At 59.8% G+C, this 27,028-nt stretch overlaps 2 protein-coding genes across 2 annotated transcripts; one reads left to right on the plus strand and one right to left on the minus strand.

Moving 5' to 3' along the window:
• Positions 1–5,102: 5,102 nt before the first annotated feature.
• Positions 5,103–13,411, plus strand: PRSS53 (serine protease 53). Its single transcript, XM_001515423.3, has 11 exons — positions 5,103–5,160; positions 6,234–6,254; positions 6,576–6,738; positions 7,185–7,462; positions 7,763–7,917; positions 8,090–8,309; positions 10,524–10,674; positions 10,776–11,026; positions 11,516–11,661; positions 12,778–12,988; positions 13,234–13,411. Exons 1-11 carry the CDS (start codon positions 5,103–5,105, stop codon positions 13,242–13,244), a joined length of 1,665 nt encoding a protein of 554 aa, XP_001515473.3. The 3' UTR covers positions 13,245–13,411.
• A 1,096-nt stretch (positions 13,412–14,507) lies between these two features.
• ZNF646 (zinc finger protein 646) lies at positions 14,508–24,093 on the minus strand. The gene is made up of 4 exons (XM_029058088.2): positions 23,234–24,093; positions 22,922–22,975; positions 16,667–22,415; positions 14,508–14,653 (listed from the first exon to the last, which is right to left on the minus strand). The coding sequence occupies exons 3-4, from the start codon at positions 22,362–22,364 to the stop codon at positions 14,589–14,591; spliced, it is 5,763 nt and encodes a 1,920-aa protein (XP_028913921.1). The 5' UTR covers positions 22,365–22,415; positions 22,922–22,975; positions 23,234–24,093; the 3' UTR covers positions 14,508–14,588.
• Positions 24,094–27,028: the final 2,935 nt, after the last annotated feature.

The following is a 27,028-nucleotide window of genomic DNA, read 5'->3' on the forward strand; positions in this document are numbered from 1 at the left end:
CTCAAACAGAGAGACAGCCCTGCCCGATACGGCTTCTGTGGTCACCCGAGAAGCAGCGTGGCTCAGTGGAAAGAGCCCGGGCTTGGGAGTCAGAGGTCATGGGTTCGAATCCCGGATCTGCCGCTTGTCAGCTGTGTGACTGTGGGCAAGTCACTTAACTTCTCTGTGCCTCATCTGTAAAATGGGGATTAAGACTGTGAGCCTCACGTGGGACAACCTGATTCCCCTGTATCTACCCCCGGCTCTTAGAACATTGCTCTGCACATAGTAAGCGCTTAACAAATACCAACATTATTATTATTATTACTACCTTATTCCCATCCTTGGACTCAGCTCACCTCAAGGGGTCTAGCACCTGGAGTAGCTCAGCAACGAAGAGGCCACTGAGCTTAGAGAAGCAGCGTGGTTCAGTTGATAAAGCATGGGCCTGGGAGTCAGGAAGCTCTAGTTCTAATCCCGGCTCCGCCACGTGTCCGCTGTGTGACCTTGGGCAAGTCACTTCACTTCTCTGGGCCTCAGTTACTTCATAGGGAAAATGGGGATTAAAATTCATTCATTCATTCAATAGTATTTATTGAGCGCTTACTATGTGCAGAGCACTGTACTAAGCGCTTGGGATGAACAAGTCGGCAACAGATAGAGACGGTCCCTGCCGTTTGACGGGCTTACGGTCTAATCGGGGGAGACGGACAGACGAGAACAATGGCAATAAACAGAGTCAAGGGGAAGAACATCTCGTAAAAACGATGGCAACTAAATAGAATCAAGGCGATGTACAATTCATTAACAAAATAAATAGGGTAACGAAAATATATACAGTTGAGCGGACGAGTACAGTGCTGTGGGGATGGGAAGGGAGAGGTAAGCATGAGCCCCATGCGAGACAGGGACTGTGTCCAACCTGATTAATCTGTATCTATCCCAGCACTTTTAGAACAGTGCTTGGCACATGGTAAGCGCTTAACAAGTACACTAATATTTACTATTATTACCCAGAATTGGAGGAGGAGCATGGTCTAGTGGAAAGAGTACAGGCCTGGGAGTCAGGGAACCTGGGTTCTAATCCCCGCTTCACCACATGCCTGCAGTCAATCATATTTATTGAGCGCTTACTGTGTGAAGAGCACTGTGCTAGGCGCTTGAGAGCGTACAATAGAACAATAAACAGACACGGTTCCCTGCCCACAACAAGCTTACAGTTTAGAGGGCCTCAGTTACCTCCTGGTGTAAAATGGGGATTCAATATCTCTTCTCCCTCCTTAGATTTTGAGTCCTATATGGAACAGGGGCTGTGTCTGACCTGATTATCTTGTATCTTCTCCAGTGCTCAACACCTAGTAGGTGCTTAATAAATACCATTGTTATTATTAATAACTAAAGCCGCCAGCCCATCGCTTCCCCCCGCAACCACTGGCTGTTTCGGGACCCAACTCAGAAGAGGGCAGTTTGGTGAGGAGGCTGGAGAGGGCCTGGAGAGAGAAGAGTTGGTTGGGAAAGGAAACAAGCTCAAGGCAAAGTGATGAAATATTGCGATGAGAGTTGGGATGGAGAAGCCAGGGCCCCCTTATTATAATTAATTATTACCATTATGATGATGATGATGATGATGATTATGCTTAAGTACTTTCTATGTGTCGAGCCCTGTTCTAAGCATTGAGGGAAATACAAGTTAATCAGGCTGGACACAGTCCCTGTCCCACACAGGGCTCAGTCTAAGTTAGAGGGAGAAGCTCCGTTGTATAGAGGAGGAAACTAAGGCACAGAGAAGTGAAGAGACTTTCCCAAGGTCACACAACAGGCAAGTGGCAGAGCCAGGATTAGAACCCAGGACCTGGGCTCTTTCCATGAAGGCCATGCTGCTTCTCTAGCTTTTACAGGTCTTATTCTGCTCCCCCCTCTGTCTCCAGGCAGCCCGGCCTCTTCCCTACTTGAACGAAGGTTCTACTCTGGTGGAGGACTCAGGAACGGAGGCTCCGCAGCCTCCTTCCCCTTCCCCCCGGCCACTGGCCACTGACCCGTCCCGCGTCTTCCGGCCATTAAGACGGAGAACAAATCATTCTGAGATCAGTTCTCCATCCCTCTTGCTGCAGTCTCAGTCTGATTGCTCAAGCTCTTAGTTGGAAGGAGGCGGGTAACGATTAGAGTCAGAGTAAGGCTTGGGGTAATAATGTACGGGGTGGGTGAGGGTTCTTTTCTTAGTTCAATGGGAAAATGACACCGTGACTCTTGGGTTCTTCCTGCTTCTGGCTGTGATTGCAAGGATCACGTCGGTGATGATTGTCAGCATCATGCTGACTTCTTAATAGCAGCCTGATAGGTCCGGTTCTGTAAGTGTGATTACCCCGGGTCCGTCTCAACGAGCCTTGTTCTACGAGCCACCATTCTGCCACTTCTGGAGGGGGACTGGCTAGGGATTAAGAGGAGCAGCGGGGCCTAGTAGAAAGAGCAGGGTCGGAGGATTCTTTTAATCCCAGCCTCTGCCGCTGGTCCGCTGTAGGACCCTGGGCAAGTCATTTAACTTCTCTGGGCCTCAGCCTCCTCATCTGGAAAATGGGGATTCGATACCTGTCCTCTCTCCTACCTAAGACTGTGAGCTCCACATGGGACCTGGTTATCTCGTATCTACGCAAGCACTTAGTACAGACTAAGCTCACTGTGGGCAGGGAACGTGTCTACCATTATACCGTATATTGTATTGAATGTTACACTGTACTCTCCCAGAAGCTCAGTACAGTGCTCTAAACACAGTAATAATAATAATAATGTTGGTATTTGTTAAGCGCTTACTATGTGCCGAGCACTGTTCTAAGCGCTGGGGTAGACATAGGGGAATCAGGTTGTCCCACGTGGGGCTCACAATCTTAATCCCCATTTTACAGATGAGGGAACTGAGGCACAGAGAAGTTAAGTGACTTGCCCACAGTCACACAGCCGACAAGTGGCAGAGCTGGGATTCAAACTCATGAGCCCTGACTCCAAAGCCCGTGCTCTTTCCACTGAGCCACGCTGCTTCTCTCGGTAAATATCCCTGATGATACAGAGCTTGGCACGCAGTGAGCACTTAACAACAATAAGTGCAGGAGAAAGAGGTGATGAGGAAAGGAAGGAGGGAGGGGAAACTAGGGAGGGGCTGGGTGGATGAACCACCTGGTGAGGAGGGAAGAGGAGTGGGGAATCCAGACTAGAGAAGGGGAATAGAGGGACAGGACAAGGGGAAGGCGAAATAGGATGGAAAGAGAGAGGATGGAAGGAGAGCAGGGCTGTGGAAGGTCTCGGGGTGACGGGTTGGGGTGAGGAGGGAGAGGAAGCCCCCTCAGCTGAAGGCCCCCATCAGCTGCAACACAGCTGGGCCACAACAGGTGCTCAGCAGCTGACTCGAGAGCCACGTCTTTGTGGAGACGGGAGAATTTCTGGCCGTAAACTGACTGGATGGGAACCCGGGGGGCTGGAAAGAGGAAAAACGGAGGTGGTCCCAAGGAAGAAAGGAAGAAGAAAGGAAGCTCCTGCCGGAGTCTTTAAAGTTCTTTTGTGCTCTAAGAGTCCCCCAGGAAAGGATGGCACCCCCCCCCGTTTTGTTTTATGGTATTTGTTAAGTGCTAACTATGCATCATACACTGTTCTAAACGCTGGGGTAGGTACAAGTTGATTAGGTTGGACACGGTCCCTGTCCCGCATGGGGCTCACTGTCTAAGAAGGAGGGAGACCAGGTAATCCCCATTTTACTGCTGAGGAAACCGAGGCACAGAGAAGCGAAGTGACTTACCCAAGGTCATACAGCAAGCAACTGGCAGACTTGGGATTAGAACTCAGGGCCCTGTTCTTTCCACAAAGCAAGCAGCACGGTCTGGTGGCTAGAACACAGGCCTGGGAGTCAGAAAGACGAGGTTCTAATCCCGGCTCCACCACTTGTCTGCTGTGTGACCTTGGGCAAGGCACTTCACTTCTCTGGGCCTTGATTACGTCACCTGGAAAAATGGGGATTAAGACTGCGAGCCCCATGTGGGACTTGGACTGTGTCCAACCTGATTACTTTGTATGTAGACCGGCTCTTAGAACAGTGCCTGGCACATAGTAAGCGCTTAACAAATGCCATTCGAAACACAAGCAAAACAAACTAGGCCACGCTGCTTCCCGTCTGAGGGATTGTGTCCGGTTCTTCCCCTGGAACTCCTAACTGTGCCCAGGGCAATGGGCGTCCTGACGGGGTGAGGGGGACCTGTATAATAATGTTGGTATTTGTTAAGCGCTTACTATGTGCAGAGCACTGCTCTAAGCGCTGGGGTAGACACAGGGGAATCAGATGGTCCCATGTGGGGCTCACAGTCTTAATCCCCATTTTACAGATGAGGTAACTGAGGCACAGAGAAGTTAAGTGCCTTGCCCACAGTCACACAGCTGACAAGTGGCAGAGCTGGGATGCGAGGTTGGCCCCCCACCTGGGTAAGCATGACCCCCGGGTGGCAATTCCCATAAGCCGCGTGGGCGGCTGGCTGCTCCTTTGCCTCCTGTGACAGGGTCCCCGTCACCACTACTCCTGCCGACGCTGTTCCGTCCAACAGTTACAGACATTGACTCTCCCCCACATCAAAGCCTTACTGAAAGCCCATCTCCTCCAAGAAGCCTTCCCTGACTAAGCCCTCCTTTCCCCATCTCCCACTCCCTTCAGCGTCGCCCTGACTTGCTCCCTTTATTCATCTCCCCTCCCAGGACCGCAGCATTTGTGTCCGTATCTGTCATTTATTTATATTAATGTCCGTCACCCCCTCTAGACCGTAAGCTTGTTGCGGCCAGGGAATTGTGCTATCGTACTCTCCAAGCGCTTAGTACAGTGCTCCGCACACAGAGCTCAATAAATACGACTGACCGCCTGAATGAGTGCTACTGCGGTAGTCGGGCCCAGGGTCCCCAGGGCCTTTTGCCGGGACCTCGGGGCCCAGGCACGGCTCCACCCGCCCTGCCGGGGTTGAAGTCACGGCGGAGGAATTTGCCCAAGCGCCACTGATGCTGGAGGTGGGGTTTGGGGAGTAGGCGGGGCCTCCTCCGGAGCAGGCTACCTGCTGAGCCTCCCCGGTGGCCGGGGCCACAGCCAGGCCGAGGGCAGCATGGAGAGGACCTGGACCCCTGACCTGCTGGTTCTGACCGCACTGGTCCTCCCGCTGGGTGAGACCCGGAACGCCGGCCAAGGGCCGGGATGCAGGGCGGGCACGGGGCACCCGGCTCGGAAAGGATCCCCTCACCGGGTCTGCTTCAGTGCTATTCATTGAGCGCTCACAGGGTCCCCGCGGATATGGCCGCGTGGCATCTCCGAGCGAACGTGCGTCTGCGGCTGTGCGTGTACCTGGCATCTGGATGAATGACTGGACTCGAGTGTGTGTTTGTATTTGTGTGACCGTGAGGGCTTGGGGCAGTTGACTCCACATTTGATGGACTTGCGTGTGCCTGGGGAACTTGGGTGTATCGGACTGCTTTTCCATAAAGGGATATCGCCCGTGTGTGCATGTGACCGGAGATATTTATGTAAGTGATGGGGTTCAGGGGTATGGAAGCGAGCCTCCAATTGGGAAGGGCAACTTGGGTCATTGAGGCTATTCCCCTGTCCCTATGCTCTCCGTTTGCCCTTCCTGTGCTCTCCATCTGCTCTCCCTGTGCTCTTTGTCTGTTCTCCCTGTGCTCTCCCTTTCCTCCAAACCAGTTCCATCCCAAACTCAGTGGACACTGTTAAGGGCCGGGACCAGGATGCAGAGAAAGGAAGAGAGGAGCAGAGGGTCAGGCTCCCGGGACCTGGGAGGCCAGCGGGACAAGACAGCCGGGAGTATGACGACTGGTTTGGGGAAGAGCCGGGAAACCAGAATCTAGGATGTGTAGATGTGCGTGTTCTCTGAGCCCCAGGGCTGAGCTGAAGGTCCTGGCCTTTCCCCCAAGGCTGCTTAGTACTAAGCTCAGGGAGGAGAAACAATTAGCTGAGTCTCAGCTTAGGATGGGTTGAATCGACTCCAATAAAAGCAATTTTCTGACCTCACATAAATATTTTCTTTCCGGGAGTTGATGGTATTACAAGGTATGTAGTCACTGATGGGGAGGGAGCGGGCATTTAACACCTCAAACTGCCTCCCGCTCCTTGCCTCCTTTCTGGGATCCCGGAGGCCTGACCCACGACCTTGCTCCAAGAATCGGGGCTGTCACTCCCAAGGACTGATCTGAGCAGACTCACCAATTTCTCTCTCTTTTCTCAGGTCTTCAAGCAACTCAACAGGGTAAGATCTGGGGGAGGCAGGGAGGCCTGAGTTTGAGCTGGAAGAGCTGGGGGCCTCTGGGTCTGGCCCTAGGTAACAGGGGATGTCCAGGCGGGATCCGGGTGGCGGGGAGGGGGACTCTGTGGCTGGAGGGGAGGGGAAAGGGTGCAGGGCTACTTGGGTTGGTCTCAGGGGTGGATAGGGTCCTTCCCGGGAAGAGTTAGACTAGGGGGCCAGAGGAGAGGAGGGAGAGGAACTGGGGGCCCTCGGACCAGATGGGCAGGCCCTGATCTGATCGAGGGAAGACGAGGCCCCGAGTTTTCGCACCTTCTCTCCCTTCAGACTGTGGGCAACGCGGCCTTGGGTTCCCCGAGCCTCAGGAAGGGGCCTCCACGCAAGGGGAGTGGCCTTGGCAGGCCAGTGTGAGGCACCGGGGGACCCACATCTGCAGTGGCTCCCTCATCGCCGAGGCCTGGGTCCTCACGGCCGCCCACTGCTTTGACAGGTGAGTTCCCGGGGCCTCGACCTCCTGGTGCCCCTCTCGGGGGCTTGGCACTGGAGCCAGGTTTGCAATGTCCCCTCTAAACTGTAAGCTCGCTGTGGGCAGGGAATGTGCTTGTTTATTGTTCTATTGTACTCTACCAAGAGTTTAGTACGGTGCTCTACGCTCAATAAATACGATCGACTGACGAACTGAATAGTCCCTCACTGGGGAGGGAGCATGGGCATCTCCCCTGGAGAAGGGGGTCCCCGCCGAGCCCAATTTCTGGGATAGTGCTCGGGCTTAACAAGGCTTTAAGGGTGGGAGAGCCAGGAATATTTCCTCCCTCGCCACTGCCCGTCCTCTTTCAAATCCACCCAGGCTGGGAAATCCCCCCACCCTGGGCCCAGACACTCCTCCCCTACCCACCCAGCTCCTTCTGCGGCTCTCTGCTTCCGTCCCCCTGCCAGGCTCTCCGTGGCGGACCCCGACTCCTGGTCGGTGGTCCTGGGCTCCCTGCTGCGTGATGGAGTAGGCCCGGGGGCTAAGGAGGCGGCCGTGGTTTCCATTCAGCTCCCTGGGGGTTACAACCGCTACACCGAGGGCTCGGACCTGGCCCTGCTCCAGCTGGCCCCCGCCGGGCTCCCCGACGGGGCCGCTTCTCCCATCTGCCTCCCTCAGCTGGGACACCGCTTCCCCTTCGGGGCTTCCTGCTGGGCCACGGGCTGGGGCCAGGGCACCGGAAGAGGTAAGCGAAGCTCTTGGAAGCCGAGACTCCTCTCCCTTGGTCCCCTCCCTGCTTCTCTTGGCACGCCCCCAAGCAGAATTCAAGCATCCTGCCTTCGAGTGCTCCCCTCCCAAAACTCAAGCATCCTGCCCTCAAGTCCCACCCCCACCCAGAATTCAAGCATCCTGCCCTCGAGTGACCCCCCCTCTCAGAACTCAAGCATCCCGCCCTCGAGCACCACCCCCACCACCCAGAAGTCAAGCATCCCCATCCTCGAGCGGCCCTACCTCCCCTCCCATAAACCCCGTCTCCGACCCCCAGCCCCCGGGACTCTCCGGAACTTGCGCCTCCGTCTCATCAGCCGCCCCACCTGCAACTGCCTCTACAACCGGCTGCACCTGCGGGCCCTGTCCAGTCCGGCCCGACCCGGAATGCTGTGTGCCGGAGCCCAGCCTGGGGTCCGGGGGCCCTGCCAGGTCAGAGGGAGCCAGGGACAGAAGGCGGGAGGGCGGGGGGATGAGGCGGGGGCCGGGAGGGTGCCTGGGGTGGAAAGGATAAGGAGAGGCTGGGCCACTTGGGCTGGGCCGGGCTCCAGTGGAGGCCAGGAAGCAGACCCCTCGCCTCTTGGTACCTGTCCCTTTCTTCCAGGGAGACTCAGGGGGCCCAGTGCTGTGCCAAGAGCCAGATGGACGCTGGGTCCAAGCTGGGATCATCAGCTTCTCAACCGGCTGCGCCCAGGAGGACGCCCCCGTGCTGCTGACCAACCTGGCCTCCCACGCCTACTGGCTTCGAGCCCGGGCCCAGGGGGCCACCTTCCTCTCTCAGGGCCCTGACGTCCCCGAGAGTCATGACGAAGACAGTTGCGTCGGTATGAGCCGCGGAGCCCATCCGAGGGCGGGACGGGGGTGACGGGGATCCCGGGCCTGACCCGTGAGGAGGCAGAGGTCCTTGGGTCTGATCTGGAAGGAGTCCAGGATTACAGGTCAGGCTGGGGCTAACGAGACGGAAACCACTGGACAGAATATATCTGACAAGACCACAGGCTTTTAAAAAGCTGAGTAATCGCCGACTGGGAGAATGTTTTGTAAGGGATTAAGAACTGGTTCAGAGATAGGAAACACGGAGAAGGGATAAACAGCCACTGTTTGGGATAGACATGCGTCAATAGCAGGGCTCACCCGAGCTCGGCGGCAGGGCCGGTTGGGACGTCTCCACGAACGATGGCGTAGTTGTCGGAAGAAGTGGCTCGTGCCCACGTCCACCCGGCATCAGAATGGCGAGGAAGACAGTGTAGACAGCGGAGCCAGCTTTTCATTTTGAGTCTGGAGGTGAGAAAGGGATAAGGATTTTAGGGGCTTAATGAGGACTGGGTTGGCTCCAAAGAACTAATAGGTCAGGGGGCCACCATTTTGGGCCCTCAGGCCTGACCGGAAACTCTCAGGTCTTGTCTGAGACCTGGGATAGGCAATCTGGGAGTCCCTTTTGGCGAATTGGGGTGGGGAAAGGAGATGGGAAGAGTCCACCAGCCCACCGCCTCCGTGGAGGGGGAAATCGGGCCGCAAAACATGGGGTTTTGCAAGAACGCAACCCTCGTTATAGAAGGACGGGAACACGTGATGACAGGCCTTGGGCCAACAGGCAGAATTCCAGACAGAAACCTCAGAGGCACTGAAGTCAGTTTCTGCAAGATGTTGGTTCAGTGAGGCAGCAACCACAACGGCCAACACCAAGCTGGAGGTCATCAGGAAGAGCAGAAAAAAAACCAAAAAATCAAATGGAGTCAACTAGAGTTTTGCTACTATAGAAAACCATAGACCATCTCTGGAGGACCTTGTGCAGTTCTATTCCTCACATCTAGCAGCATAGCCTAGTGGAAAGAGCCCGGGCTTGGGAGCCAGAGGACCGGGGTTCCAATTCAGGCTCCATCACGTGCCTGCTGGGTGACCTTGGGCAAGTCATCTCCCTTCTCCGTACCCCCGTTTCTTCGACTGCAAAATTGGAGGATTTGATACCTTTCTCCCTCCTACTTTGACTGTGAGCCCCATGTGGGACAGGGATCGGGTCTGAACTGATCAACTTGTATCTACCCCAGTGTTTAGAACAGTGCTTGACACAAAGTAAGCACGTAACAAATACCAGGAAAAAAAAATCTTAGACAAAGCAACCAAGAGGTGGAGAAGGTTCAGAGGACAGCTGGCACCGCTTCCATATTTGAAAAGTAGAGGACTTGTTGGACTCTCAAGACAAAGGTTGAGAGCGAGTGTGATTGGAGCTTACCAAAACCCCACAGGGGACGTAGACGGGATGAACCCCAAATTGTCGTTCACCAATTCCCACGACGCTTGGACAAAGGGTCACCCAGTGGAGCTTCAAAGAGGGGAAATTCAACAGAAGGAAAGACACCTACCCCTGGTTACCACAGGAAGTTATTCAGGCCAAAGATATCATTAGCTTCCCAGGAGATATGGACAAATTCGTGGAGATGAGGTTTGTAATGGGTTTCTTAGGGGTAAAATTAGGGATGTCCGGTGGTTTACCATAATCTTCGAGATGGATGCCAAACAGATAAGTAACCATCACCGAGTTCCTCCAAATATCCTGGTGTCCCCAACCGAATCGTGGGCTAGGTGAGTAGCTAGGTGGACCCAGCGGTGGCATTTCTTCTGTTCCTTTTGGGTACCCCAGCGCGCCCGATCTGCTGCTTCTCCACCCTGGCACGGCTGACCACATCCTCTGCAATGTCAAACAATCCAGTAGGCTAAGGCACTTTGTGGGGAAGGAGGTGGGAAATCTCCGTGCCATCTACCGTCAAATGAGTAAGGTGTATTGTAATCTCTGAGGCGGGAGCTTTGGCATCTTTTGGGCTAAGGCAGCACCGTCGGCCCGCCGGGAACCCCCTGAGACCACCTGGGAAGGAGGGACCTCTGAGACCGATCCAGGGGTTCAGGAGGAGGAAAGGAACGCCGGGCCCAGCTCAACCCCAATTCAGGGGCCTGCCTTAATTTAGCCGGGGAGGACAACTGGGGTCTGGAGGGCAAATGGACATAAGACAAACGCTCAGAGCTTTCTTTCTTTCTCTCAGCATGTGGCTCACTCAAAGGGGAGGGGCCGCACCCTGGAGCCCCCTCTTCATGGCCCTGGGATGCCCGGCTGTGGCATCAGGGGCAGCTGGTGTGTGGTGGGGCCCTGGTGTCTGAGGAAGTGGTGCTGACGGCTGCCCATTGCTTCATCGGGTGAGACCGCTAGGGCCCCGGACCCTCTCTCCCGTCTCGCTTCCGGTCTCCCTGAGTCCGGCGGGTCTCTCCACGGCCCAATCCCGACTTTCCGTCCGCAGGCGGCAGTCTCTGGAGCAATGGCGCGTGAGGCTGGGCATGGCTGTGGGAGAGGAGGAGCGGGGGCTGCAGCGGCTGACCCTGCACGGGGCCTACACCCACCCCGCGGGGGGTCACGACCTGGCTCTGCTGGTACTGTCCCAGCCCGTGGTCCTGGGCCCCACCCTAAGGCCCCTCTGCCTCCCCTACGCCTCTCACCGCCTCCCTGAAGGGGGACGCGGCTGGGCCCTGGGCAGGGTCCCACACGGAGCAGGTGAGCGGGCGGTGGGGATTTGGGGCTCCGAGCTGTAGGCGGGGGTCCGGCGGTCGGGGAGACTGCTGCAGGGAAGGGCTTCTGCGCACCCCATCCCGGGAAGAAGGGAGTCCGGGGCTCCACGTGAGCGAATGCTGGGAATGGAGAGAAGCGTGAATGCCTGGGGTCTTTCCAAGGCCTGGTTTCTGTGAGGAGCTGCAGGAGCTTGGCCCCATCACCCCAAGTTCCCCGTGAGGCGTAGCGCTGGGCAAAGCCCAACTTCTCCCCGGGGGACTCGCGAGCACCGTGTCCCGACCCAGCTCAAGGGTAGCATTGTCCCCCGCCAGTCAGAGGCTCCGGCGCTCGTGCTCGCCAGCGAGCGTCGCGGCACTGACAGACCACATCTCCCATCACACTTTACCTGTGCTCCGCCCCACAAATAAACTGCTGCCCCCCAAACCCTCACCCCACCGACCTAGCCCGGGGTGACGGCAATGCCCCTCTCTGCAGGTTTTGATTGGCCCCAGGCTGTCCCTGTGACCATCCTGGGCCACCTGGCCTGCAACCGACTCGACGCTGCTCCTGGGGGCCAGGGCGGCCCCATCCTCCCTGAAATGGTGTGCGGCAGCGCCTTGGAGGAGATGCCCCGCTGTGAGGTGCTTCCTCAGACCTACAACCGGGAAATCGATGCTTGGCCCACTTTGCTCCCTAGTTTCAGGAACCCTAAATCGTTAACAGCCTCCAATTACAAGCCAAAAGGGTCGTGGTGACACGGGCCCCTATGTCTCAGCCTCTTCTCTTGTCTAGCCCGACTCCTCCGATCTGCCTCCTCCATCTCCTAGGGGCTTAGGGAGCTCTTTTAACCGGGCCACTTTATTGCTAACTCTAACCTCAATCTTAAAATCCTAACCTTCTAAGGATAACCACAACCCCCAAATTCAGCACCCCCCAACTTTTACCCCAAACCCTCAACGTTCTCTTGTCTAGCCCGACTCCTTCTCCGATCTGCCTCCTCCATCTCCTAGGGGCTTAGGGAGCTCTCTTAACCGGGCCACTTTATTGCTAACCCTAACCTCAATCTTCAAATCCTAACCTTCTAAGGATAACCACAACCCCCAAATTCAGCACCCCCCAACTTTTATCCCCAAACCCTCAACGTTCTCCCGACTCTCTGAATCTACCCCAAGCTATTTTTAACCCTTTTCTCAAACCTCCATCCCAAATTCCTAGCCCTAATCTTGAAACTTCAGTTTAGCCCAATCTCCTAATGATTCTTTAACCCTTATCCAATCCCCAACAACTAGCCCTAACCCTCTCCTTCTTCCCCAATCCGCAAATTTTAGCTCCTAGCCCACTATAAAATCCTCTACCCTTAATCTCAGACCTAGCCCTAACCTGTACGCAGTCACCAACTCTACAGCCAGACCCTAACTTTGAGATCCTACCCATAACGAATTGCTAACGAGATCCATTCTTTCTTACCCTTGGGCTCCTCCCCCGCCGCTATCTACCCCCAAATTGGCCAGATACTCCCATCCTCAATGCTAAACTCTATCAAACCTCACCTTCTAGCCCCCAGTTTCTACCAACACTCAGATCCCTAATCCCCAACCCCAATTTAGCCCCGAGCCTTCACACCCTCATCCTCTGGTCCCCGGTCCCCCAAAAGGCCTAGGACCGAGGAAGGGCCGTTGCTGGGAAGAGGCAAATGACCGGGAAAGGAAAAGGGGCAGGGGGACTGGGGAGTGACGGGGCGGTCCTCTGCTCCGCAGGCTCTTTCCGGGGCGCCCCTCGTGCACGAGGTGAGGGGCACGTGGTTCCTGGCTGGGCTGCACAGCTTCGGCAACTCCTGCGGAGGCCCGACGGGTCCCGGGGTTTTTACGTCCGCCTCCGCCCACGAGGATTGGGTCAGCGGACTGGCCTGGCAGGTCTACTTCGCCGAGGAGCCCGAACCCGAGGGAGGCAGCTGCCCTGCTAACATAAGTATGGACCCCAGTTGGTCTCTTCAGCCCCTGATCTCCCCCGCCACCCCCGAGCCGGCGGTCCCGCGCTCCAAGCTCCACTAGCTGTCACATCCCAGAGTCTCTTGCCCGGGCCTTCCTGCGCCTCGACTCCATCTCTTTCGATGACAGGGGGTGGGCCACAGAGGGACAACCCCCTGCCAATCTGCCACCTCTAACACACTCTCCCCATCCTCTCTCCCGACTCGATCCCGTCTCTGATTCCAGGTGCCACGTGACCCCGACGACAGCGAGGCCCAGGGGAAGACTTGCCTCCTGCCCTCCTGCCCTCCTGCCCTCCAGTCGAGGAGGCAGAGGCAGGCTGGGGCCCCTCCGGGATTCGGGAACCCGACTGGCTGGGGGTCGAAGGAAGAGGTTGACAGCGACTGTTCCTGGAAGGAAGAAAAGGTGGCGCCGCCCCGTCCACCCAGTGCACTGCCCTGGCTGACCTGACAGAACGGCCCCGCGGGCCCGGGAGTCCTGCGAACGAGTCTTTCTGCAGTTCCACTACTTCCCCTCCATGTCCGACTCCTCCCGGCAGAACCGCATCTCCCACCCCCCAACAAGGGGGCCGTGGGGGGCGGCCCGGGCCTCTAGGCAAAGGCAGGAGGTAGCCAAATCGGCTCTCGTGGGGCAGGACTGCTGGACGGGACCAGGAGGAGCGGTGGCTGTAGACGGGACCCGCTCCTCCCAAGCCCCAATGCAGGAGGCCCCAGTTCCAGGACCCTCCCCATCCGTCCCACATCAAGCTGCTTTTTTGGGCCACACCTGGGACGGTGACCCCCATCTGCTCTACCCTAGGGTCCGCCCCCCCACCTTGCGTGGCCCGCGTCCCTCCTCTGAGGTCCAGACATCTCACACACCTGAATCTCCCCACTCATTTCTTAAAAAATTTCCTCATTTTTTTTGGAGCAAGTTTTTCTTTTTTTTAAAACTTAAATAAAACCTTACAAAATAGATTTTAAAAAATAAGTTATAAATCGTAGCAAAAGGTTTCCCCTCCGCGGGAGAGATCTCCTTTCCCTCCCCTCATTCCGGGCGTCTCCCGTCCCTTCTTTCCCCTTTACCGAATGAAACCCAGTGGTCCTCGTCCTCGGACCCGCGTAAGAAGAGCCGAGATCCAGGATTCCTGGATTCCTTGTGTCGACACAATTGTGTGTGTGCGTGTGGGGAAGAGTGAGGACAGTGGGTGCCGAGAGCCGGGGGGGAGGAGTTCGGCATAACCCTAACCCTTCCTGTGAGTTGTACCCATCCCGTAATGAAGGACAGTGTCTGTGGACAAATGGGAAGCGCTCAGAATTCCTCCATGGTGAGGATCGCCCCCTGATCCTGACTTCCTTTCCCTGGAAGAAAGATGAGCGGGGAGGACTCCTGTTCTTTCTCTTACACCCACCCCAGAGGTCCAGATTTTCTAGGTCCTTTTCCCTCAGGATTGGAGTGGGGATTCAAGTCATCCCCCCGAGCTTTCATGAGGAAATTAAAAGCGGAAATGAAAACCCAGATGTCCCGCTCTCTGGGAGAAAGAGTCCGCAGGGTGAAGCTGCAGTCTGGAGGCCACTGGGGTGAGGGGTCCGGGGCCGGGGTCACGGGGGTACGTGGAGGGGAGATGAGAGGTCCTGAACTCCTGCTGCCAGTGATGGTGGATCTCCTGGGGTAAGAAAGAGAAACTGAGTCACCGGCTGGGGAGGACAGATCGGCTCCACGAACACGGGCCGGCGGCCCGGCCCTCCCCCTCCCCGGACTCCACACTTCCTCCTCACCTTCGAGTTCCTCCAGGATGCCCGTCCCACGACCGGCCACCCACCCTCACCACTGCTCTCCAAATCTGGGAAGCCTGCCCACTCTGCTCCCTTATGTATCCACCACTCTGTTCCCTACAGCAGTCCAAGCGATTCCTTCCCTCTACGTACTGTGTTGTCATCTCCTCTCCACAAAATGGGTTTGCCTTTTCCCCTTCAGTCCTGTGGAATCCGTCACCCCCAGACCACCTCCTACGCCATTCCGTCCTCATTTAGTGGCACGGTCTCTCGGGGGGTGGGGTGGGGGACGGAATGGGAAGAGTCGGGCTACGGAAGCGAGGGTGAAGATGTCGGGGACGATGAGGAGGGAAGGACATTTCGGGTTTATGAGGGGACAAGGAATCGTGAGTTGGTAGAGAAAGCAATTGGTTGGAAGAGCAAGTTCCCTGGCATGACTCCTTGCCTCAGTTTCCACCCCCTGGCCAAAGGAGGAGAGGCTTATCCGGTCCCCAGGGTGGGTGGAGATGGCTCCTACTTTGATCCCTTGATAAAGGAGGCACTCGGGGAACCTAATTGCTGTTATTGCAGCAGCCGGGGCTAGCTTCAAAGAAACAATTAACTCTGATTCAGCCCCAGAGCAAGAAGCATCCCGGACGAGACTCCAAGGGAGGGGCGGGACAAATGGTTCTGGAACGAGCTTTGGGGAAATAACCCGTCTTGGGTGTGTGTGGCTGGGGTGGGGGTGGGGAGGGTGGAGGGAACGGGACAGTGCATGCAAAGGCCGGGGAGAGGGACTCCAAACGGGAAGGATCGGGGGAACACCCGGTTGACATCTGGGAGGTGGAAAATGGACCACGGCCCGAGGATGTGGACTCCGGGGCTCGAGGACCGCTGCGGGCAGGGGACGAGGTGAGCGGCTGTGTGGCGCTGGACCTTCCCAGCGCTCAGTACAGTACGCCGCCCGCAGTAGGCATCATCTGATGATGACGGTGAGGGAAACGGAGGGCAGCAGACGGTACCCTTAAGTGACCTGGGGCAATTCAATAAAAACTCGTGGCGAAGGAAGAGAAGAGAGGAGGCTGCCACAGCTCCCTGTAGAAACCCATCTGGGAGGTGACCTGTTGGGCTACCAGGGGGCGTCCACCCGACCCCGCCTCCCCTTTCCCTAATCCCGCCCTACTGGCCTCCTCGAGGGGGGGAAAAGAACTTCAGAATTTTGCAGAGAAAGAGATGGAGAAATTTATTTGGCCTTTGTCCCTCCTCAACAGGTAGGTTGTGTTTTTCTTTCCAACCGTCATAACAAAGTGACACGTCGTTAACTCCCCAGAGAAAAAGCTTCCCACCTGCTCTGCCCCGCCCGGGCGGCAGGCGGACCCCGTTTTCTGCTCCCGGCCCCCAGCTCTCACCTCACTTTTTCTTCCGGGACCTCGGGCCGGGTCCGCTCCCTCCCTGCCCTTCCAACCCAGGGGGTCCCGTCCCAAGCCCTGGCGAGAAAACCCGACCCCGCTGGAGGAAAACCACACCGTCCCGGCCAAAGCCTCTCGGCCCAGACCTCCGCCGTCACCTCACAAGCCGGGCGGCCTCGCTCCCCGGATCTCAATCTACTGGGATCTAAGTGTCCTGAATCTCGATTGTTCCCCTACCTACCTCCCCGCTCCGGCTCAGGAACGCTCTCCCTCCCCCACCCCGAGACATCCGCGTCCTGCCTCTCGGCCCGTTCCCTCGGCCGCTTCTTCGCTCTTCACGCGCTCTCTCCCACGTCCTCCCGGGACCCGTTCTCACTGTCCGCCTCCGTGACGCCCCTGGACTTCGGGCGCCCGCTCCCCTCCTCCGCCCCCGTCCGTCCCTCACTGTCCCCCATCAGACTCCCCGCGCCCCCTGCCCGGGACCCGCCCACGCCGTGCTCACTTGCACTCCCGTACCAGTGCCAGCCGCCGTCCGCTCCTCCGGGTGCAGCTGCTGCTGGTGCTGTAGGAAGCTGAGGCGGCGGCGGAAGCGGCGGGGACAGTGGGGGCAGGGGAAGGGCCCCTCGCGGGGCGCGTGGACCCGGCCGTGGCCCTCCAGTCTGGCCGCTGTCCGGAAGGCCTTGCCGCAGACGCCGCAGCGATGGCGCTTGGGGTCTGTGTGGGTTCGCCCGTGGTTCTTGAGGGCCAGGAGATTGGGCAGGAGCTTGGGGCAGAGAGGGCAAGGGTAGAGGCCGGTGGCGTGGGCCTTCTGGTGGTTCAGGAGGCTGCCGGCGTGGCGGTAGGAGCGCCCACACTGGGCGCAGCGGAAGGGTCGCTCTTCGTCGGCCTCTCTCCGCCCCACCCCTCGGGCCTCTTCTCCCGGGCCGTTCGGGGCCCCCGGCCTCTCCCCCGCGGGGCCCCCGGCTCCGGCTGGCTCCGCCGGACTCGCCCCACCCCGGGGGGCGTCCCCGGCCGCCTCGGCGCCGCGCCCGCCGGGGCGCTCGGTCCGAGGCAGGGCCGGGACCACGGCCAGGGCCGGGGCCGGCCCCTGCCCCTGCCCGTGGGCTCGCCGGTGGCTGGCCAGCTCCCGGGAGGCGCGGAAGGCTTTGCCGCAGTCGGGGCAGGCGAAGCGCCGGGTGGCCGTGTGGATCCGCCCGTGGTTCTTGGCGGCCATAGGGTTGGAGAACTGCTTGGGGCAGAGAGGGCAGCGGTAGCAGCCGGTCTTGTGGGTGTTGCGGTGGTTGAGGAGGCTGCCGGCGTGGCGGTAGGTCTTGCCGCACTGGCCGCAGCGGAAGGGGCGAGGCTCCGGTCCGGGCTGGGAGCCGGGGCCCCGGACCCCGCCGGGGCCGGCGTCCCCGCCGCCCGAGCTCCTTTGGGCCAGGCCGTCCTTCGGGCCATCGGGACCGCCCCGCTCGTGGCCCCCCGGCCTCCCGGGCGCCCGATCGCCGGAGCCGGTTTCCCGGCCGCCGGCCATCCACGCCGGCGTCCCGTCCACACGCCGGCCGCCGGCCCTCTCGGGGTCCCGGCTCGGCGGCCGGCCGCCCGCCTCTTTGCCTCCGGGGGCCCCCCCGGGGCCCCGTCCTCGACCCTGCGGCTCCTGGCCTCGGTCGGGGCCCGGCTCCGCCGCCCCTCCCGGGCCCCGGTCCGCCGGTCCCCCATCGTCCCCGCCGTCCGGCTGGCCCGGACCCCGCTCCGCAGCCGGCTCCTCCTTGCTCCTCTCTTCGTGCTCCCGCAGGTGCCGTTCCAGAGACCCCCGGCCGGGAAAGCCCTTCCCACAGAGGGCGCAGCGCACGGTGGCCCGCGCCCCCCCGCCCCGCCTGGCCCGCCCCGCCCGGCGCCGGCGGCGGCTCTCCGAGTGCAGCCGCTGGTGGTTCTTCAGGGCCATGCGGTTCGAGTAGGTCTTGGGACAGGCCGGGCAGCTGTACTGGCCGGTCTCGTGGCTCCGCCGGTGGTTCAGGAGACTACCGGCGTGTCGGTAAGTCCTCCCGCACTGCCCGCACCGGAAAGGCCGCTCTTCTCGGGGGAGCGGAGGGGGCGGCGGCGGCGGCGGCTTCCGGGCCGCCCCGCAGCCCGCGCCGCTCCGCCGCTCCCCGTGGACGCGCTGATGACTGGCCAGCTGCTTGCGCAGCCGGAAGGCTTTGCCGCACTCGGCGCAGCGGAAGCGGCGGGGCTCGGCGTGGATGCGCCGGTGGTTCTTGAGGGCCATGAGGTTCGAGAAGCCCTTGGGGCAGGCCTGGCACCCAAAATGGCCGGTCTGGTGGCTCTGCCGGTGGTTGATGAGGCTGCCGGCGTGCTTATAGGTCCGGCCGCAGAGCTCGCAGCCAAAGGGCCGTTCGAGGCTGGCCTCCTTCGGGGCCTCCCGCTCCTCCGAGCCGGGCTGTCCCGGTAGCACCCCCGCCGGCTTCCCGGCGGCCTCCGGCGGCCTCTCCTCCCCGGCGGCTCCCTCCGCGGGTTCCTCTTTGAGCCTTTCCCGCTGCTCCTCCGCCGGGCCCCGCTGCCACACCTTCTCCTCGGCCTTCCGGGGCTCCCGGTTGCCCAGCGGGGCGGCGGCCCCCGAGGGCCGCTCGGCTCCTTTGCAGCGGGGGTGGTTGCGCAGGTGGTTGCGGTAGGCGGCCATATTAGGGTAGCGGCGGGCACAGACGGGGCAGGCGAAGTCTCCCGTCTGGTGGGTCTTCCGGTGGTTCACCAGGCTTCCACCGTGGCGGTAGGTCTTGCCACACTGGCCGCAGCGGAAGGGACGAGGCTGGCTGGGAGGCAGGGCCCCGGGGGCCCCCTCCCCGGCCCCCGCAGCGGCCGATCCCTTCGCGGCGCCCCCGGGGATTCCGTCCGCACCCCCGGCGGAGACGCCCTCGCCGTCCCCCTCCGCGACGCCGACTCCCTCCGCGACGTCGTCTCCGCCCCCCTCCGCGTCGCCGCCCCCCTCCGCGACGCCGTCTCCGCCCCCCTCCGCGACTCCGACCCCCTCCGCGACGCCGTCTCCGACCCCCTCCGCGACGCCGTCTCTGACCCCCTCCGCGACGCCGTCTCCGACCCCCTCCGCGACGCCGTCTCCGGCCCCCAGGGCCGGGGGAGCCGCGGCCGGGGCCGCCCCCTCAGAAACCTCCCCCAGACTCCGATGGTGGCGTTCCAGGCTCCCGAGGTCATCGTAGGTCTGGCCGCAGCAACCGCAGATGTGCCCGTAGCCGGCGCCGTCCAACCCCTCCACCTCCCTCTGCAGCTGATTGAGGAGCTCCACCTCAGAGACCCGCAGGGGAGTCGGGTGAACGGCCGCCACCTCCTCCACCACGCCGGCTACCGCCGCCGCTCCTGCTTCTTCTTCTTCTTCTTCCTCCTCCTCCTCCTCCTCCTCTTCCTCCTCTTCTTCTTCTTCTTCCGAGGAGCACCGGCTCCCCGCCGGGGAGTTGTGGGCCTCTCGCCGGTGGCGCCGGTAGCCCGCCCGCTCGGGGAAGATCATGCCACAGAGGCAGCAGAGGAAAGGCTGCCCCGGGGAGGTCTCGCCCGGCCCGTGGCTCTGGAAGTGGCTGCGCAGAGCCGGGAGCGAGTCGTACTCTTTGGGGCACAGCGAGCACTGGTAGATGCCCGCCGGGTGGCAGGGCCGGTGGCTCAGGAGGCCAGCGGCGTGGCGGAACGACCGCCCGCATTCGTGGCAGGTGTGGGGGCCCGCCTCCCGCCAGCCGTTGAGGGCCTCGGGGCTCCAGGGGCTCCCGTCGCTCGCTCTCTCTTGGCCGGGCCCCGCCTCTCCCGCCGCCCCGTTGCCATCGCCCCCGTCTTCCGCGGTGCCTGGGCCGCCGTGGAAAGGGGCCTCGGCTCCTCCCGTTTCACCGGCTCCGAAATGGGCCTCGCTCTTCCCGCGGCCCTCCGGAGCTCTCTCCGCGTCCTCCGGGAAACGGTCCTTCTCCCTTTCTGGCTTTTCCTCGCCCTCACCAGCTCCCGCCGGAGTCACGTCTCCAACGGAGCCGGGGCTCCTCGCCTCCTCCTCCTCTTTCTTCACCCCCCAATTCCCAGCCCGGTCCCCCTCCCCTCGCGGCTCGGTTCCTCCGGCCGCCGGCCCGCCGCCCCCGGCCGCCCGCCGCCGGAGCCGCCTGACCCGCCGCCGGCCGTGGCGCCGCAGGTGGTTCTTCATGGCCGCCACGGTGTGGAAACGCTTGGCGCAGGCCCCGCAGTTAAAATCGCCCGTCTGGTGGGTCTGCCGGTGGTTGATGAGACTGCCGGAATGGCGGTAGGTCTTTCCGCAGTCCCGACAGGTGTAGACCCGGGAGGGCGGCTCCGCTCTCCCCGTGCTGTTCCTTTCCCGCTCTCCGTGAGTCCGGCCGTGGTGCTCCAGGCTCTCCAGACTCTCAAAGAGCAGCCCGCAGCGGCCACAGATGTGGGCCTCCGTCAGGCCCACCTCCGGGCGGCCGTCCCGGGCTCCCCCGTCAGGGGTCTCCTCTCCGCTCTCCGTCGGCGGCAGCTCCTCCCCCCGCGCCGGACCCCCCTCGGGGCGGCCGGCGGGCGGCTCCCCCGGCTCGGGGCCGGCAGAGACCGCCCCTTCTCCCTCCGGCCTCTCCCGCCCCCGGCTCCCGCCGTGCCGGGCCGCCTTGAAGTGAACCCTGACGTGATTGCGCAGGGCCATGAGGTTTGGGTACTGGCGGGGGCAGAGCGAGCACTGATACTCTCCGGTCCGGTGGCTGTGCCGGTGGTTCACGAGGCTGCCCCGGTGGCGGTAAGCCCGCCCGCACTCGTGGCACTTGTAAGGGCGGTGGTCCGTGGCCGAGGTCGGGGTGCCGGGGGCGTCTTCCTCCTCGGAGGCGACTTCGGGGGGCGGCGGCGGCGGCGGCGGAGGGGGCTGCTCTTCGCCCCCGGCCCCGCGCCGGGCTTTGAGGTGGGCTCTCAGGTGGTTCTTGAGAGCGGCGGCGTTGAACAGCTGCTTGGGGCAGGCCGGGCAGGGGTAGACGCCCGTCTCGTGGCTCTTGCGGTGGTTGATGAGGCTCCCCGCGTGGCGGTAGGTGCGGCCGCAGTCGGCACAGCGGAAGGGCCGCCGATCCTCCCGCCCGCCCTCTGGGAGCTCGGCGGCGGCGGGCTCCCCGGACGCGGTGAGCTCCCCGCCCAGATCGGGGGCCCTGGAGGCGTCGGGGGCCCCCTCCTCGGGGCCACCTTCCCCCGCGTGGCCGTTGGACGTCGCCTCGCCCGCCTCCCAAGGCGCCTCTTCCCCTTCGTGGGCCTGCTGGTGCCCCAGCAACTCGCTGGGTAGCCGGAAGGCCCGGGGGCACCGCGGGCACTGGTAAGGCCGATACTGGGCGTGGAGTCGGGAGTGGTTCTTCAGGGCCATGAGGTTGGAGAACTCCTTGAAGCATACGGCACAGGGGTAGACCCCCAGGGCGTGGCTCTGTCGGTGGTTGGTCAGGCTCCCGGCGTGCTTGTAGGCCTTGCCGCACTGGCCGCACTTATAACGCCGCTCGGCGGCGGCCGCCGGGGAGGACTGGGCCGGCCCTTCGCCCCCCGGGAAATCCACCACAGACTCGGCCAAGTACTGTTCCAGGTTGCTGAGGAGGTTGCTGGCCGGGGCGGGGAGAGGGGGAGCCTCGGGGCGGGCCGGTGGGGCCCCCCAACCGCCCGGGCTCTCCTCCGGACTCGGCCTGCTCTCCCAGCCCGCCCCCGGCCCAGGCGGCTCTTTCCAGTTGCCCGACGCGCCCCTGTTTTCCAGCCCGGCCTCCCAGCAGGTTCCCCGGCGGTTCCCCAGGCCCTCCCACTCATCTGTACCTCCTCCGGGGCTGGTGTGGTTCTCCCGGCCTTCCCTGGGACCGGACGTCCCGCCCCAGTGGTCCGGCCCCGTCTGGCTCCGGTCGCACGGCGGGGCCTTTTTGTGGCGGGGGGGCCTGCGGCGCCGCCGGCCCTCGGGGGCGTGCGTCCTCAGGTGGCTCTTGAGGGCCATGGGGTTGGAGAAGTCCTTGTTACACGTGGTACAGGGGAAGCGGCCGATCTCGTGGGTCCGGCGGTGATTGACCAGGCTCCCCGCGTGGCGGTAGCCCCGGCCGCACTGCCCGCAGCGATACGGCCGGGGGATCTCGTCGGGTCCGTCCCCGCCCCTGGCCGGGGCCGGGCGGTGGAGCAGCTCTCGATGGCGGGCCAGCTCCGGCTGGCTGGGGAAGTGGCGCTGACAGTCGGGGCAGCCGAACAGGGCAGGGGGGTCCTCCATGGGGCCGAGAAGTCAGGAAATTCGGGGAGGCGGCGCGGGCATCTTCTCCTCCTAGAGGAGAGTCCAAAGGACCGGGGGTGGGGGAGAGTGGATCGAAGGAGTGTCAGGCTATAAGGCGCCTTTCCCCGCCTCCACATCCAGTGTCGCTCTATCCCACGCTGGAGCTTGAAAGGCCTGGTCGGAGCTCTCTGGGAATCCAAGACGTTCATTGGATTCAGCCCCGAACGGGACTGGGACGACCGGCCATTCCTTCCTTCCTCAAGTCCACCCAGCTCCAGGAAGTTCCCGTTTCCCTAAACAGCTTGAACCCCCAGCCCCAGACCAATCAATCAACTGTATTTACCGAGCAATTATTGTATAGAGAGCACCGTACTTAGCGCTCGGGAGACTAGGTTATAAAAATATAACAGAGTCGGTAGACCCGTTCCCTGCCCCCGGCGATAGATCTTTTCACCTCCCTCCTCCAAGCCCAACCCCCAAAGACCCCCCCCCCGCCTTTTCCTGGTTTCCTCCGATGGGGAGCGGGGGGCTCTCACTCTCTCATCGCCTGAAGATACCTGAACTGAATGCCGGGGATCGCAACGGTGCTTCCTTCCGTCACCGGCGGAGACCTGCCGTTTAAACAGAGAAATCAGAGGACGTTTTTAAGCGGCGACAGCGCTATCCTGTTCTGCCTACCTAACCAGCCACGTATACGTACACCCCAGCCCATCCCGGTTAACTCAAGGACCACCTTTAATACTTCTGCATCCGCCTCCCTCCCCTTCCCCCGACGCTTAGGTCCACGGGGAGATTCTACCTCACCCTTCCAAGCCGTTGGGTGCGACCGGTCACGTCCTTGTTCCTTCCCCCGTTTCCACTACCCGTACCCGATCTTAGGTCTGCCGATCTCTTTTCTTAGCTTGTGAGGTAGGGACCGGTCCTTCTCTTCTTCCGCACTCCCCTCCCGGCGTTTCACGCCTTGCGCGTCGCAGGCACCCGATAAACAACCACTCGCCGACTTCGGCCTCGACCGGGCCGTACGGCGTCGACCGGGTCCCTTCCGAACCGGCCACCCCACCCTCGCCTGCCTTCCCTCCCTCTCTGACCGTTCACCTCCGGCCGCCGTCTCACACCCTCTCTTCGCCGCCCCGGAGGGGCGGCCCGGCCCACGGCGGAGCGCCGGAACGACCCCTACGAGCCCCGGCAGCCGACGGCCGTCCCCACGGCGGTCGGCGCCTGCCCCCGCACGGCGCGCTGGGGGGGGGGGAGGACGAGCGGGCCGATCCTCGGTAGGGCGGTCGAGGGACCCGCCGGGGCCAAGACCTACTAGAGACCCCGGTCCCTCTGGTTAGACAGCGTGGCCGTCACCCACGTCGCTCCGTGGTATTTATTGCGGGGGCACCCTGCTCGACTGAGTTGGACACCTGGGCCTCTTGACTGGCTTTCTTCCCCTCAGAACGACCCCCATCCCCCTTCCCGTCCCCATTCGGCCTCCTCTTCCTCTCACCCGCCCCCCCCAACCGTCCCTGTCACGCGTCGAAAGCTTCCACCTCCCCCCCCCCCACCTTTGCTCTCTCCCAGAATCCTCTCTGCCCCGCTTGGCCCTCTCCTTCCCAGACTCCTTCGCGGCGGCTTTCCCCTCAGAGCCTCCCGCCTTTTCTCCCCTCACCTCAGGGAGGTGAGGGGTGGGAGGGGAGGTGTGTTTGGGGGGGAGGGTCCCGTCCCTCCTCGAAGCCCCCCGCGGTCGGGGGAGGGGCGGCCCGGCTCCTTTGGACCGGGGCCGGGGGGGGGGGGGGGGGGGCAAACGGCGGCGGCCCCTCACGCCAGCCCGCGCGCATGCGCACAACAGCCCCCCCCCCCAATCGCCGGCGGGAGGGGGCGCTGAGGGGGGAAGAGCCGCCGCCGCCTCGAGCCCCCCCCCCGGGGGGGGGGGGGAAGAAGCCGGGATCTCCCGCTCAGACGCACGCGCGCCAGGACTCGCGAGAACAGAGGGCGCGAGGGGGAAGGGAGCGCAGCTGGCACGAGCTCGGGGGTCGTTTCCCCCCCCCCCCCCCGCCAACACTTCCTATTGTTACTAGGAAACAGGAAGGGTCCGTCCCGCAAAAGCTTCCCCCCGCCCCGCGCTCACCTCGCCAACCCCGCCCGCCCTTGGTCCTTCAACCAGGCGGCCCCGCTTCCGGGCGCGGACCGGTCTCCGCGCAACCGGCGGGGCCGGGCGCCAGCGGCGCTTCCGGTCCGGGGGCTCCACTGCCTGGCCGCGGGCGTCGCGCCAACCGCGGAGGGGTCCCGACGAGCGGCGCGGCCTGAGGGGCCCCGGCCGGGGGGCGGGGGGGTGGGGAGGGGGGTTTCCCCACCCCCTTTGGCCGCGGGGGCCTCCCCCGGACCCGGCCCCCTTCCGGTGACGTCAAGGGCGCCGCTCCCCGCCCTCAGCCCCGCCTGGCACTTCCGGGCCGCGCCGCCCCCGCCGGGTCCTAGCGCCGGCGGGGCGGCCGGTCCTCCATCGGCGGCGGCGGCGGCGGCGGAGCCGAGGCGGCGGGAGCGGAGGTAAGAGCGCGGCGGCGGCGGCGGCGGCGGCGGGGGGGGGGGGGAGGGAGTCCGCGCCCCCGGGGGCGGAGGTGTGGGCTGTGCCGGCGGGGGGGGGGGCTCTCCCCAAAGGGCCGCCTCCGCGCCGCGGTCCTAGAGACCGCCATTTTGCGGCCTTTGTCTCCGCCGGACCCCCGGCCTCCTCCTCCTCCTCTTCCTCCTCCTCCTCCTCTTCCTCCTCTTCCTCCCGACCCTCGGCCCCGCTCGGCCCAAGTGCGACAGGCTGCGCGGCGCGCTGCGCTGCCTTTTTCTTCCGCCCCCTTTCCCCTCGGTCCTAAAGCCCGCCATTTCCCCCCCCCCGGGCCGGTCCTCCGCCCCAACGCTTGGCCCAGTGTCCCGCCCGCTCTCGGCGCGACCCCTCCCCTCCCTCTCCCCCTTTCCATGACAGACACAGACATTAAAACAGAGGCCTATAAATAAACCCTCGACGAATCGTACATATCGATGGGTGAATCTCGAGCTAAGGGATATGCCTGATCTATGCCGATCTCGGTTTCTAAGGAAAGCGTGGACAAGTTCATATGTTCTTCTGCATAGATCTCTGTATGGTCTAGATATAGCCTCTATACAGACATAGATCCATAAAGAAATCCTATATGTTTGCTCTTTTCATGTATACATCTCTATACGATGCCTATGTTATCTATACAGCTATAGATTTCTAAATAAATCACATATGAGTTACCTATTTTTATGTATGCATCTCTATGTAATCTATATACAGTATCTATACAGATATAGATTTCTAAATAAATCACATATGAGTTACCTATTTTTATGTATGCATCTCTATGTAATCTATATACAGTATCTATACAGATATAGATTTCTAAATAAATCACATATGAGTTACCTATTTTTATGTATGCATCTTTATGTAATCTATATATAGTATCTATACAGATATAGATTTCTAAATAAATCACATATAGGTTACCTATTTTTATGTATGCATCGCTATGTAATCTATATACAGTATCTATACAGATATAGATTTCTAAATAAATCACATATAGGTTACCTATTTATGTATGCATCGCTATGTAATCTATATACAGTATCTATACAGATATAGATTTCTAAATAAATCATATACGAGTTACCTATTTTTATGTATGCACCTCTATGTAATCTATATATAGTATCTATACAGATATAGATTTCTAAATAAATCACATATAGGTTACCTATTTTTATGTATGCATCTCTATGTAATCTATATACAGTATCTATACAGATATAGATTTCTAAATAAATCACATATGAGTTACCTATTTTTATGTATGCATCTCTATGTAATCTATATATAGTATCTATACAGATATAGATTTCTAAATAAATCACATATAGGTTACCTATTTTTATGTATGCATCTCTATGTAATCTATATATAGTATCTATACAGATATAGATTTCTAAATACATCTTATATGTTACCTATTTTTATATATACATCTCTATGTAATTTATATTTAGTATCTATACAGATATAGATTTCTAAATAAATCATATATAAGTTACCTATTTTATGTATAAATCTCTATGTAATTTATATATAGTATCTAAACAGATATAGATTTCTAAATAAATTTTATATAAGATATATTTTTATGCATAAATCTATGTAATTTATATATAGTATCTATACAAGTAGAGATTTCTAAATAAATCTTATATAAGTTATATATTTTATGTATAAATCTCTATATAGTTTACATATGTTATCTAGACAAACAGATTTATAAATAAATCATATATGTTACATATTTTTATGTATAAATCTTTATATAGTTTACATATATTATCTATACAAACAGATTTATAAATAAATCATATATATAAGTTACATATTTTCTTGTATAAATCTCTAGATAATTTATATATATTATCTATATAGATATAGATGTATAGATCATATATAAGTTATATATTTTTATTTACATATAGATGATCTATATGTTATATATACAAATATAGATTTATGCATCAATCATATATGTTACATTTTTATTTATAAATCTATATATAATTTGTACATCATGTGTAAACTATAGATCTATAAGCAAACCATGTATAAATCATATTTTTATTTATGAATC

Source organism: Ornithorhynchus anatinus, chromosome 2, assembly GCF_004115215.2.
Source record: "Ornithorhynchus anatinus isolate Pmale09 chromosome 2, mOrnAna1.pri.v4, whole genome shotgun sequence".
Classification (NCBI taxonomy): domain Eukaryota; kingdom Metazoa; phylum Chordata; class Mammalia; order Monotremata; family Ornithorhynchidae; genus Ornithorhynchus; species Ornithorhynchus anatinus.

Bases quoted from the DNA above. Each gene is read 5' to 3' on its own strand.
- ZNF646 (XM_029058088.2), bottom strand. From the start codon at position 22,364: ATGGAGGACCCCCCTGCCCTGTTCGGCTGCCCCGACTGTCAGCGCCAC. The intron at 14,654-16,666 runs GTACGGGAGTGC...TTCTTACCCCAG, and splicing joins GCGGACGGCGGCTGGCACTG to GAGATCCACCATCACTGGCA.
- PRSS53 (XM_001515423.3), top strand. From the start codon at position 5,103: ATGGAGAGGACCTGGACCCCTGACCTGCTGGTTCTGACCGCACTGGTC. The intron at 7,918-8,089 runs GTCAGAGGGAGC...CCTTTCTTCCAG, and splicing joins GGGTCCGGGGGCCCTGCCAG to GGAGACTCAGGGGGCCCAGT. The intron at 10,675-10,775 runs GTGAGACCGCTA...TTCCGTCCGCAG, and splicing joins GCTGCCCATTGCTTCATCGG to GCGGCAGTCTCTGGAGCAAT.